Below are 14384 nucleotides of genomic sequence, written 5' to 3'. Positions count from 1 at the left end.
CAAAACAATTTTCTGGGAATCTATTTGGCAGCTCAGCACTGATGCTTATAATGACGGTAACCCAAAACTATGAAGAGATAAGAGAAAATGGGGTTGACTGAAGAGAGGAGGGTTTTAAAAGTAAGGTCCAGTAAAGTGGCAGTGTCCAACTATGAGAATGTAATTATTTCCTTTTCTGTTGCTTTTAAAAAGGAAAATAAGTTCAGCCCATTCTTTTCCCAGTGTATTATCTGGCCTCTTTATAAGCAAACTCCTATCACTTTTGTTCCCTCCCTTCTATGATGGAGTTATTGGAGGGGAAAGAAATCACTGCACTGTGGGTTGTGAATCACTCACTGTAACAGTGAGGACCCTGTAATGCCCTTAGGTACATCACATAAACTCCAATAGAAAATTACAAAATGATTAATGCAAATGCCCAAGGATGAACCTAGCACTAGCAGAAAACTCTGTTTACAGCACAGCATGAGCAAGGCGGTGCTACCAAGAGGTGTAACCTACTGGGCTCACTCAACATGCTGCTCATTGCAAAAGGAATTAGGCTGAGCTTTAAGATGTGGGAGGTAACCCAACTTTAAACAGGATGCACGTCCTGACACAGGAAGGGGCAGAGATAGAAGCAGCTGAGGCACATGTGAATCCTTCACAAAGTCCACAAAAGCCCTCTTGTAAGTAAATCTATGCTTTTCTCTTTTTAGCAACCAAACTAAACCACCCACAAACCCTGGCTCGCTGGTACAGCACCATGGAGACAGCACAGGAAGTTAATGCCTGCCTCATGAACTCTGACTCCCAAGTCTCAAACAAGGAGATCCTGCACATGGACGGGAGCTGAGCACATGGTGACAGTGACACACAGCTAAACAATGTCTTGGGCTGATGACACACTCAGGATAAAACCTATTGTCTTGGCTGAGGCATGGCTGACATTGCTGCCAGAAAAGCTTAGGCAAGATGCCTGAGCCCCTCATAGAGGCAAAGTGGGACCAGCCTTGTTTTGTAAATAAGCTGGGAGAAGAAAACCTTCAGAAGTCCAGTATGCCCTCAGATATCCTGGCTATGGGGGCCAAATAGCGGAGAAAATAGGATTTATGGGGTGGGGAAGGGATGAGAGAGCATAGGAGCACTTCTTTTGACACTAAATGTGTGATAATCCCATCCAGGGATCCCCCAGGGACCAAGGGAGGTAGGTTGCCAGGGCAAACTCACAAACAGACCCATGGCATGCACTGCACATAACAGCAGCAATAAAAGCCATCTTTCGGTTCACTTGCTGGCCAAAGGAGAAGTCAACAGCAACCAAAAGTCTTCATTTTTCAGGTAAAACAAGTATGTCAAAATAAATTTAATTCAGGCTTGAAACATGTGTTGTTAATTTCAAACCATCTTTGAATTTCAGACAGAAAAGGTGTTTCAAAACAAAAATGGAAAACATTGAGACTTTCAAGGGTATATTTTCAACTTCAGCTAATTCTACTAACATGAAAAAAACATTTACAGACCATCTAGAGGAACAACTTTTAATCAAAATAAAGATAGTAACAGGGAAAATGGTGTTCAATTCTACTGGGCAATTAAAGCAGGAACTGTTTTTTGCAATAAGATTAATAGCAGCAGTATCCCAGGCTACTGTAGTTTCTTTTATCAGAATACTGAGATGAATACAATCAAGTACTGATAGTTTCCCCAGACACACATCTGCTGACACTATACCCCAGTTCACAGTCCCAGCTGTGCACAGTGCCACTTAAAACAAGGGATGGGTCTTCTGGGAGCACTCTGCTCAGTTAGGTTGAAGACCAGTGCAGGAATACACGGAAGAGAAGGGGGTTACTTCCAATTTACCACTGGAGAAAGTAGACAATAATGAGGAATCTGAGGGAGGAGTAGCTCAGCCAGGGAAATCACACTTTTAAACTAGGACCAGTGCCCTTCAGCAAAATAAACTTTGTGCTGAACACATCCCCACTGTCCAGCTCTCTCATGCCACTTTTTCAGCTTAGGCGGACAAGGAAAGAGACATGGAGAACCCAGCCAGTATTGAAGACAGGGCTATTCAAACAATATGCATCACACTCCAGTTCAGCAGGGAACTGCACGCTGCTTCCAGCCCTGCCTCAGCAAGGAAGTGCAGCAATGGGCTACAGACACCTCCTGAAAGAATGGCCAGAGTCACAAGATATCTTGCAGGAATGCACAAAACATCACATGTCTTGGACCCTGTTGAGGCTGTGGCTGAAGTAATGCACAGTGCAGGTCCATAACAAAGCCTGTTGATTCTGAGCCCTAAAAAAGCTGAAGTGACAAAGGAAGCAGAACAGAGTAACACGGGGCATAATCAAAGTTAAGGTCTATCAGGTACACTTTATATTCAGTACCAATCTCAAAGTGCCATCATGCCAGACCAAATCCCACCCAAACCTCAGAAAAATATCTTAACCTAAACCTGCACTCACAACATGTGATTTGCTGCCTTCTGACAGCTTTTATGGATGAGGGTCCCAGAGTGGAGGAAGCAAGGAGAGCCACTGTCAGGTCATGTCATCTACTCAAGGTTATGCAGGGGGAAAAAAAAATGGTATTTACAAGTTCAGGACTCATGACTCACATCCCTTGTTTTAACCACAGCACCACACATTTCCACACTTGAATGCTGACCAGACTAGAATGAGGTTCAAGGAAAAAAAACAACAGTGGTTGGTTTGCAAAAGATTTTCCTCTTTACTTTCGTGTTTTCAGGGAAGAGGACATTGCATTTGTCCATCTCCTAGAATGAGGAGGGCTTTGGAGCATAGCAACAAAAGCAACAAACATCTGCTGGGTGCAACAGCCTCAGCCTTGAGGTATTGGTGGCTTGCTGGGAGCAGCAAACTATGCCACAAAGGACCATAACTGGTCTTGCTCAAACTGCAATTAAGTGTCATCATGCTTTCCTGGGTGAATTATTTGATGGTCTCTCAGGAGCAAGCTGGGATTATTGTGTGCACAGGGGAATAGCACAATGTTATTCACCTGACTAGGGTACAGAATAATGATGGAGACTCAGATTTTTGGTGGAAATGGTTATTATTTTTCGTTGCCTCAGCCAAAAATATAAGTTCCTGGCCCAGCACACAGACAGGCTGCCTCTTTGTGTAGAGTCTGGAAACAGATACAATTATCCCCAATGCTTCTCTGGGTAACTGGCCCTTAAATGGCTCTACTGCTACCTAGAGCAAGTAGATGGTAAATCCACAGTTCTCAGCTTCCCCTGTGCTTATCTCACAAGGATTTTCTTCTCCCGGGACAGGACTCACACAGTTCATTATCAGTGCTGGCCTGTTGATAAAGCACAGAAAACCTCTCCTCCCCCAAAAGCTCCTATGTTAAATTGAATAGCATATTGCCTTGGGACACAACCACCTTATTCTGTCTAAGAATGAACACACTAGAAAAGCAACTCAAGGACCAAAGTCCTAACATGGAACTCTCTCTGTCCCATTTCAGGTATGCTAGCGACCTAACGCTGTGCAAATGAATCCCTGCCATGCTTCCCCTATGCAGCTTGACCATGCTATCAGGTAACAGCTCTGCATCTTTTCCATGAGCACCCCATTGCCACCTCTCTCCTAGCAACTCCATTAATACACACCCTGGTGTCACCTCAGCAGTCAGTGGCCTGTCCCCCAGCAGTAGAAAAAATCCCAAGTACAACTCCTCTCATTTTTCAAAGGTTTGCTCAGCTCAGAGTGTCTGGCCATTAGCATTGCAAGAAAGGAGATCACCTGCTGTGGCAGGCAATGTCCTCACCTCTTTCACTTTTCAGGAGCTTGTGAAGGTGATTGGCTCCAGAAAGGTTAAGCAAAGGGAGAAAAGCCCCAGGACCAGGCAGCAGCCGCTGATGACTACAGTCTGAGGGAGCTCAGTGCTGCTTTTCCAGCACCCCCTGTAGCTCTGCCCGTTGTTACATAGGTGATTACAACACATCTCCAAGCAAACGGCAGGCAAGCCTATTAAAAGCCATTACTTGGTCTTGAAGAGAAGTAATTAGAATGAGCTCCAAATAGCACCAGTATGTGGGCAGCCACCGTGGCGTGACAGGCGGGTGCTGCCATCACTGTGGGCTGCATTCAAGCTGCTGACCACCTGTAAGTAGCAGCTAGAGAGTAATTACTAGTCATTAATAATCCGTAAGCTTGGTGTCCCATGATTCATCTAAGGAGTCCCAAGTGCCTGGCAGAGCACTAAACCTCACAGCTGTAAGGAAGATAAATACTGTGTTCTCAGGATTATTTTGTTGTTAGGAAAACTAAGGCACATAGATGTCATGGTCAGCATTACAAGGAATCACTCAAAATTTGAGGGTAATCAGACCTCCCGAGCTTTAACAAACCCATCAGACTAAGAGTGATCACCCTGAAAGGGATGCACAGAATAAGGAACCCACATACTCCTCATTTCAAAGGCTGCCGTTTAAAATTCCAGCTGCTATGCCTTGTTCAAAGTCACACTGTAACTCAAGGGTGGGAACTTGAAAGGATCCAGAAGTTCTGTCTTCTAAAATGACCATCAGCTCATAGTTTGTGACATTTTTGGCTGCACAGCAGCATATTAATCTCAGTTTTATGGAAAAGAAAAAGGCAAAAAGGCTCTCATATTTTTGTACAACAGCCTGCTTCCAGTCCCCTTCCCCAGGAAAGGGCTTTACATGTACAAACTGCAGGGTAATACTACTAAGGCATTGCTTTTCTCTAAGTAAAGTCCCGTAGGTATACAAGGGGATGGTGACAGCAAAATCCAGTCTACACTCTCCCTCTCTGCTGCAGCTACAAAATTTTCAGTGACAATAAGGAGAGATCACGTTTTAAGTCTTTCAAATAAATGATCGATTCTGCCTGAGGGGAAAAATGTTGGGCTTTTAGTCAAGGCTTTTGGTAAACTGAGCCTCTAAGAATTTCCTGAATCAATCAGTATGTGCTGAGAAGCAAAATGGAACAGAATTGCAGAAAGCAGCAACTAACAGACCAAAGCACCTCCCCTTTCTCTCTGCACATACCGGGGCTTTCAGTGTTGACCTGCTGCCACTGGTAACAGCCCACTTTTAAACTATGAGGCCAAGGGGAGGAGCTTGAAACTTACCTTTTGCAGAGACCACTGACAACCTGCCCCACCAGCTACTGTGGTTTGTTTGTATGAAATATTTCAAGATAGCCAGACACTATTATTTCCCAAACTCCCACTTTTACATCAGCTGCTGCAAGCTCAGAACCAAGCTCAGAAGGACACCAACACAGTGATGGGAAAGTCTTCAAGGAAATCTGAACATCTTGAGCAGCACACAGCCCCATCAGGCCATATAGATACTCTGACATACTCCCTGAGGCCAGATGAGCAGTGTCCCCACCTCAGAACTGTCAATCCATTTCTTGGGCCAAAAGAGTGACTGCTGGTCCTCTAAGACATAATTTCTGAGGAAGAAGAGAAGAACAGCCTAGCTCTAAGGGCTCCATCACTGCAGCAGTAGCACAAATGCCTGTGAAGGCTTCACCTTTGTATATTCCAGCAAGGCAGAAAGCCCAGCAATCCACCACAGAGCCACTAGGCCTTTTTCATCGCTTCACTCCTCTGCTGATGCTGTCGGAGAGCTCAGCAAAACTCCATGCCACAAATAACAGCCTAGCTGCTAATGATGGGGTAGAGCTAAGTGTGTTTATCCCTTGTTGCCCCATCCTGGTGCAACACAGAAATTCCTGCTAGAGGTGACCTGAGGAAGTCAAGTGAGCAAGATCCTGTGACCCTGTACTGAGGTATTTGCCAAACTCATAAATTTCAGTGGTGGTGCTATGATACGACCTCTAATGGAAACCGAGAGGAGGAGCTGCCTGTAAGAGCCAAGCAAAACACTGTGGGCACACAAGGAGAAGGAGCACCAGAGCTTGTGCTTGGCTGGTTTTCTTTAAATAGGCAGTTCCAAAAAGCTCCTGTGATTTTCACAAGGATTAATACAGTCCTATTAATACAGTCCTGCCTAATACTGATGAATCATCCATCCTGAGATCCTTTTCTTGATAAGTTCATGGAAGACATGAGCCAGGGCAGGGGAACTCTGAGAGCTTCAGCCAGCTCTGCAACAAGGCTATAGGCCAGAGCATGATGCCACCAGCAGCTCAGGTCCTGCAGCATGAGAGGAACAGGGTAAGGAGGCTGGGGACCAACCCATTGCTCCCAAAGACAGGACTGCAGGGAACCAGTCTGTCTCATCAAGGGGAGGGGCATGCAAACAAGAATTAAGAGAGAAAATGAGGAAGAAACCACAAAAGGACACAGGTAAGGAAAAGAGCAGGATGCGGAATGGCAACAGGACCATGATGAAGGAAGACAAATAGATTGATGGACAGCAGACCTGCTCATGCAGAGGAAAGGACAACAGAAACCCCTTGCAGCTGTCAGCCCTGTATTGCTGCACACAGGCTTCAGCCCATATTTCTACTGCAAGGTTCTCACAAACACTCTGGAATGGGCCTCCCCACATGAAGAGTCAAAAATATACAAACAGTGACTTTTTTTAACTTCACTTCATGATGGGAATGGGTAAGAAGTCATGATTTAGAAATCTGGGATAGCAATGCTGCCTTTGCTGTATGGTTTGCAGATCCAAAGAAGAGGCCTGCGTTGTGGGGGAAGATGCTGAACAGCTGTCAAAAAGTGTAACAGGCTTTTGCTTCTCTGTGACAAAGCCAGATATATTGGTGAATATACCAAAACCAACAAAACTATCAGAAGGTTTTTCTACAAGTATTCTTCAGGTTTCTGAGGGAGAGAAAAACTCCCAAATCACTGTATTAATTTTCAAATGATGAAGAAGTTACACTTTTCAAAAGAGTTTCTAAAGATCATTTTAATGTGAAAAATATATATCTATATATTAAAAAAATCCATTTTCATCTTCCCCCTGTACCTAAATCCTTGTAAAAAATATTTTTCTCCATGTCCTGTGGATGTTCTCTTCTCCCTAATGAGTATTTTCATTATGCAGAAAAAAGTGGCTTGCTATCATTTCATCCAATGGCTGCAAAAAGGAATATATGCCCAACTGAAGCAGTAAAAATGGAAAATGAAAACTTTTTTTAGAATGGAGGTAAACTTGAAACAGAAATTCAGAAATGTAACTTCAGTGAATCTTGTTCCAGTGGGAAACAACCTATATCTCTTGTAATCCCTGGAAGTATAAAGGAAATAATTTGATTCTGGGAACTTCAAATTTAGGAATTTTCCAAGTTATGAATCCAAATGTCACTCCCAAAACAGAGCTAAATTGTGTTCCTTTTGCTTTCTAAGCTCTAAGTTTTCCTGGACAATCAAGACAGTTATGAAATGACTTTAAAATAAAACAAAAAAGTCACACTTAGACCTCACCAAGAACTCTTTCCCCTGTTCCTCCACCCCAATCCTTCAAAACCACACAAACCAAAGCAACCTCTCACTCCAAGATCACCACACAGTCCCTGGCCTCTGGATGGCACAGTCTGGAAGAACACCATGCACCAAGGCATGTCAGGCTGAACATTCATGTCTCCCCAAGCCCAAGCTAAATCCTCTGACCGCTGCCAGCACAGCTGGACAAGGAGGGACCTTGTCCTGTCTGGGCTGAGGCGAGCAGAGCTGTGGCCTTGCTCCTGGGGCTGCCAGAGCTCCAAGCTCTCCGTGCTGCTGGTCACTCCCAGCACTGACCTGATCTCCCAGTTCTTCAGCCACAAAGATGAGTGTGCACACGTGTCTATCCTCACATTTACTTACATGCACATACAGGTGTATTTATACACATCCCCCAACAAAAACCTAACTTACAAGGAGTCAATTAGCTACTGAGGGAGTGCTACTAGAGAAGTTACCCAAAAAATAAATAATAAACTTGCTCCTCTATGTGCTAGTTTTCTCCATGAAATATAGGCCTGTGATGTCGTCTTTTTTTTAACAGCAGAAAGTTGTCTAGTTATTTTCTTGTTTCACTTTCAATACTCTTCAGCCTCAGTTAATTTCACAGGCCAGGGAACACAGACGATTCTATGATTCCACTGGATCTGGCTCAATAGGATTCTTTCCACCCTATTTCCCAGATGTACATTTGATTTTTCTTATGTTATCCCCAATACAATAATCCTTCAGCTTGCTGTTTTACATTGCCTCTTTTCAGCCCCTTTTTCTCCCCACAGCAGAGCTGGAAGGCGAGGAACTGAGGATCCCTGTTCTCAGCCAGCCCCCTGTCTGTTTCTTGACCATGCTGGCTAACAGAAGCTCTGTTGTGCTCTGCACCAATAGAAATGACCCAGCCAAGAGAGTGAAAGGCAGAGGATAGATTCATATTATACAATGTTAGTGCTATCAAAATACAGCTGGACCTAAAGAGCCTATTCAGAAGCTCTAGATCGTGCTTAAAAAGTAAATAAGGTGTCTCATGCACAGCTGCCTTAAAAATGCAGCTTAGTAAAACATTTAAGACCATTTTACAAAGTAGTATAAAAAGCTGGGTTTGTTCTCTTAGTTTCCTTATGTGCCAAAAGAAAAATGGAAGAGATTAAACTTTAAATACTGATGCAGTATGTTTGGTTAATGACTAGACAAATGGCATAACAATATTTTACCAAAAGCAAGAGGCATGCAACTTACTGCCCTAGCCGATGCAAATTAGAGCTACTTTGAAAGTCTGTCATTAGGTGTGAAAGCTACCCAGGCAAACAAGCCTGGGTGTCTGCACCAGTTCTATCCCCAAAAAAGCACTTTATGGACCCTATTGCTGTAACTCTGTAATACCTGAGAGCCAAGGTGATTAAATGTATGGACTCTGCCCACAGGGGAGAGAAAGATGCTGTTGTGTCTGCTTAGTACTCATGTTACAAAGAAGCATTGCAGAAAGCAAAACCTTGATGGTGAAACAGCTCAAAGCAGCAGCACTCAATTCTTAGGGAGTTGTCCCCTCAGAATAACAAAATAGAGACAATCATAACAGTGCCAGGCTCACACGGGGAAACTGAGAGCTCTGAACTAAGCTATTGCCAGTGACCCAGGGACAGTACACAGACATCTTTGTGGCTCTGAAAAGCACAAACTCCCTGCTTCCTCCCAGGAGGAATCTACTCCTGACCTACTTTTGGCCAATAGACTTCACCAAGGCAGGAGATACTCCCTGCCTATGTATAGGAGATGACTGAGAAATGCGTCTGCACAGAATTCAACACCAACTTGTTCTCAATTAACCTTGCCATAATTTGTGTTTTCATCATCTGTACCACTCATGATTTCTCAATCATTGAAATCCGTTATTAAATCCAAGAAACATTAAAAATTTTTAGCTTTTAGCTTTCAAATACTAGTGCATTTGAGACACCTTACCTTATCCCCTGGCTGTGGTCTCATAAGGGAGACTTGGTCATAGCCTCGTCGAACCAAAGCCCACAGTGCATCAAGTTTACCCTGCAATTAAAAAAAAAAAAGAATATATGAGCAAGAAGTGTGGTGAAAATAGCATGAGATTAAACTACAGGTGGATTGGTATAGGTTTTCTGTATTAAGCTGTCTGCACACACACTGGTCCTGTACCCTTGCTCTCTGTCACTGTTTATCTGGACAACCAGAAGAACCCCAGTGGGGTAACAAATGCGCAACATGCAGTGAGCCAAATACCCAATGTGCAGTGAGGATGAGAGTAGTTTAATGTGAACAAATCCCTTAAGAGGCATAATTAGACAGGTGTCACTTGTTACAAAAGGCAGAACAAAAGTACAGTACAGATGGGAAGAGAACTGAAGTATGGATAAACAACTACAAGAATACCTACCTAGGCAGGCTATAAAAATTCACAGATGCTTTCCAGACAAATTCAAGCACTGTTTAATTGATCTATGAGTAAGGAGGGGGGGGGAACTCATTCCACAAAGCACTGTTTTGGGACATGGCCATAGATTCCTGGGATGAGCATGGTATGCTGCAGCCTTGACTATGCCAGCCCTCCACCTTCCTTCTCTGTAAGCAGAGATAACAGTTCTTCCCTTCCTTTAGGGTTGTGTGAGGATACATACATTAAAAGACATTGAAACACCAGATATTATAATGACAGGGGAGAATTGGGGATGAAAATATAGAGACTGCATGACTTGCCCAAAAATCAAACACTACTGTCTTGTGGCTGAACTAGGGAGAAACAGAGCTGGATCCCAACCCAAGCCCTTAGCCACAATGCAGTCAAAGCAAGGACTCTGCACTTTATCTGATCCTCTTCTAGACTGCCTTGAGATGGCACAAAACAGCATCTGCCCTCCCTAAGGTTCAAGAGATCTGCTGTTGCAACCCAAGCAAGAGTACCCAAAAAGAGTGTGAGCTGAGGAAAGGAAGATCTCTGTTCATACCCTCTACTCTTCTCAAAAAAGTATGGCAACACAGTGCCAAGTGAAACACGTGTTCCAAAACCAGGCAAAGGTGAGGATTAATGGCCACTTTTCCAAATAGGCTCTGCTGAAAGAAAGGCTGTGCTAAGGAAGTGGGATCTTACATGAAGATCTTACATGGGAAGTATCTTACATGACATGAGAGGCTTGGTAAAAGGGAAGGTCAGACACATTACCTTGATTGGAGTGTACCATTTTCGCTGGGAAGGTGGTTTTCTCACATGGGGCTTCTTCGGCTTGGGTTCCCATGGCTCATACTCCTGTTCTGGCAACTTGATAATAGCATTTTTGGGTTTTTCCAATTTTGCTCCTTCCTCTGTTGACCCCTTGTCTCCCCATCGCACCTGATGTCAGGAGAGCACACTGTAAGAAGACACTTCAACAGTCCCCACCAGCAGGTGGTTTCCCAGATATTGGTTCTAGTTCCTATCAGATGACCAAGTGCTACCAGGAATAAAGTCAAATTTATGAAAGCACCAAACTCCCACCATAATCAGAAATACACATTTAAGAATAAAATAGTCTCACTCAAAAACTGCTGGAACTACTAGCCTTTGCACATTCCAGTCATCTGCACATCCCACATCTAAGATGTGGGAATTCACAGCATCTGGGGCAGATGAGAATCATTAAGGTTGGTAGGACCTCTAAGACGATTGAGTTAACCCACAGCACCACTAAACTGCATCTCAAGCGCCACATCCACATACCTTTTCAACACTTCCAGGGATGGTGATTCCATCACTTCCCTGGACAGCCTTTGCAACTCCTAACCACCCTTTCACTGAAGAAATTTTTCCCAGTATCTAATATCCTAATATCTGATTTTGTTGTTGGACTTAGCTCAAGCAGAAAAGTGACTCTGCATTCAAGAGCAATATATGATCCATGGTATCACTGTCAGTATACATTCTCAGCATCAAGATTAAAATTCTTCCAAGGAAAATGGTTAAGAATATTAAGATGCAATACTTCATCTGCAGTCTTGCAGAAACTTTCTGAGAAGCCTTCTCTTACATAGAAACCAGGCACTGCATAGACAGCACCCTCAAATATAAAGCCAGTGTAGCATTCCCTGAATTTCCTCTGACAAGAGAACTGGATGCAACTGCACCAAAGGGTTTGATTCACTAAGTTAAAACTTCTTTTGGTGCTTATCTCATTTCTTAACCTGCAAATTTTCTCTGGCTCATAATGATAGATTGATTTAATTATTCATGCAAATAGCAGTTTGATGCCTGTTACTTGGACAGCAGGTGCAAATTAGGTGGACAAGCCCTGATTAAATCCCAGTCTCCAGTCCTCTTCAAAAATCACATAAAAACATAGTGGTACAATTTTAATTAAATGTGCTGGGGTTTATAACACTAACAATAAGCCAAATACCTCCATCCTCTTAATCCCACCAACACCTCGACCTCCATAGTAAGATGCATCCACAGTTGGCCACTTCTTCTTTGGCAATCCATCTTCATCATCTGAGTCCTGTGGGAAAGACAGGGAGATATTACTGCTGTTCTCACATAAAAAGCATAAACTGTGGGAAACAGCTGAACATCCTATGGTCCAATCCTTGGATACCTGGCTTTGCATGTTATGCTTATTTGCTGACAAAAATCAAAAAAGTCTCTTGTCTCTGCAGCTGCAATTTTAACTGGGGAAGCCAGAGAGGATTGCCTATTCCTCTCTCCAGGCTGCTTTTGTTCAGTCAAATATGCATTGAGCTCCAAAATCCGTACTGATCTGTAAGGAAAGGCAAAGTGCAGATGAATTGTACACTATACTGGCTTGCCACTGTGCTATGCAGAAAATGTAGTGATGAGTTAGCCCAAAGAAATAATTCATTAATTGCACTGTTAGAACTTAATGTCATCAACAGAGGAAAGAAAAGCAACCACTGTTGAGTTTTCTAACATGTGCATCAGACCTTTTTGTCAGGGCAGCTCTAACCAGTTATTCTACATTATTTGATGCTTTGTGCAGTCTGGCTCAGGCTGTACAATTTGGAATACAGTTCAGACAGAAGCATCTAACAATTGTCAGGGAGATCAGAACCAGAGCAATTATAAAGACTGAAGATTATTTTTCTGGAACATGTGAGTGCCTGAATCAGGAATTAACTTTAGGTTCATTCTTCTGTTCTTGCTTAACTAAAAGCTGGCAAATAGTTCTGGTTTAGCAAGACATCTTTACATCTTGAGCCAAGAGAAGTAACTGGGATTTCTCAGACTCTGTGTTATTACACTAAGTTGAGGCACCTGAAAGTCACAGCCTGACACTCTCCAAGTACACACACAGCTGAGCAAAGGGCACAACAAGCCTCCTACAGTATTTTCTTCATTCCTCAGATGACTGTACCTCATGCTGATATGCAGATGTGCATGCCACTCTTGGACTGGCCATGCACAGGGTTCTCTGCTACTCCTCATTAGCACAGGTATGTTTCTAGAAACATTACTTTTTAACTTACTTTTTAATTAAAAAAACAAAAAAAACAAGTGAAATCCTAATACTATAGAGAGACATGAATTACTGTTACATGACTAGATGGCATTTTCTCAAAATTGCCCTACATGTTTCTGTTAGAAAGTAAAAGGAATTAAGAGCCCAAAAGACAATAATAGCTTTTTAAAACCAGACTTTAATTTTTGTTTGTTTGTATTTACCTCTTAGGTTATGCCTTTGAGAAAGGTATTTCCATAAGTTATTCAGTGACATGTGGTGTCTCAGCTACGGTTCAATGGGTCAGTTCCTCCAATAAATTCTTTAGTATGGCCAGGCAAGACTAGAGTTGAAATTTGCATTATGCAGTAAGGGGAGTTTGGGTTTGGGTTTTTTATGGTTGTGGTTTGACTTTGGTTTACCTTTTTATTTTGTTCCTGTTATTTTGTTTTTATCCTAAATTGGGGAAATCAACATACAATGAAGGTGTTGTGGTTTGGTGTTGGGTTTGGTGCTGTTTCAGTTAGCTTTTTTTGAGAGTACAAGTACACAAATTTCATCCCATTTCATGCCACATCTAAACCAGTACCCAGTGAACTACAGCAGCATTTAAAATTCATTCATATTTGATTTCACTGTGAACCTGAGTATTATATGAGATCCTCTGTCTCTTCCATGCAATGTAACGCAGATTTCAAGTGTTCCTGTCTAACAGCTCTTACTGCTGGCAAGCCTGACTCCAACAGGACAGAGTCAATAGTAACAGCTGATACTTTTCCAGTTGATAAAGGATTTATACCAAACGTCCCCTAGACTGAACATACAGCTAAACAACATTAACAGCTACCACATAAAAATCTAATGGTCATGCTTTGGAACAACATTTACACACCTATATTCAGTTTAACAGTAGCTATATCACACTGTATCAGCTAAAGGGCAGGTCACCATACCTAGGGAGCCAAGAACTAAATATAATGAAATCCATTACACAGTTGCAATTATTACAATGCACGATTAGGACAATCCATACTGGATGGAGACAAGGCCAAGAAAAGGGAATGGATAACATCTGCGTTCTGTGTTATTCCTGGAGGCTTAGATCAGTTTATTCTCTTTGATTGCATTTAAAATTGCAAAGCATCTGCAACTTCTGCAGGGGTGTGATGCTCTCTGAAACATCCTTCAAATGCAGCATGGCTGCAACTGCAGGCTTTGTGATAGTGCTAATCACACTAACCCCAGCATGAATTCTGGTGTGCATTCTGAAGTTAAATTGTCACAGCACTGCTGTTCAGGACAAGTAACAGGATCACATACACACTAACAGTGGCCCCTAGCAACCTCAAAACAACAGCTGTGGTTGCCTCCTTACATTCACACCAAGTTACAGCAAGTTAGCAGTAAACTATAAGCTTCTCTTGTGGGTTAGGCAAGTATTTTTCATCATCTAACTGTCTGCCTAGGAGAGAAATTAAGGCAGGCATAAGTTGTCTCTGGAGGTGCTTTTATTTACTACTA

General features: G+C 42.8%; 1 protein-coding gene across 1 annotated transcript in view; it reads right to left on the bottom strand.

The window, feature by feature from the left end:
• ANTXRL (ANTXR like) overlaps window positions 1–14384 on the bottom strand; it is a 58306-nt gene that overhangs the window by 10416 nt on the left and 33506 nt on the right. The window contains exons 15-17 of the mRNA XM_010411242.4: window positions 11808–11906; window positions 10598–10765; window positions 9370–9450 (exon numbers count right to left, since the gene is read on the bottom strand). Coding sequence (XP_010409544.1) covers window positions 9370–9450; window positions 10598–10765; window positions 11808–11906 — 348 coding nt within the window. The remainder of the gene's footprint in view (window positions 1–9369; window positions 9451–10597; window positions 10766–11807; window positions 11907–14384) is intronic.

This window comes from Corvus cornix, chromosome 6 (assembly GCF_000738735.6).
Source record: "Corvus cornix cornix isolate S_Up_H32 chromosome 6, ASM73873v5, whole genome shotgun sequence".
Lineage (NCBI taxonomy): Eukaryota > Metazoa > Chordata > Aves > Passeriformes > Corvidae > Corvus > Corvus cornix.
Note: the sequence above shows the minus strand (reverse complement) of the source record. Positions and strands in the feature narration are given on the sequence as shown.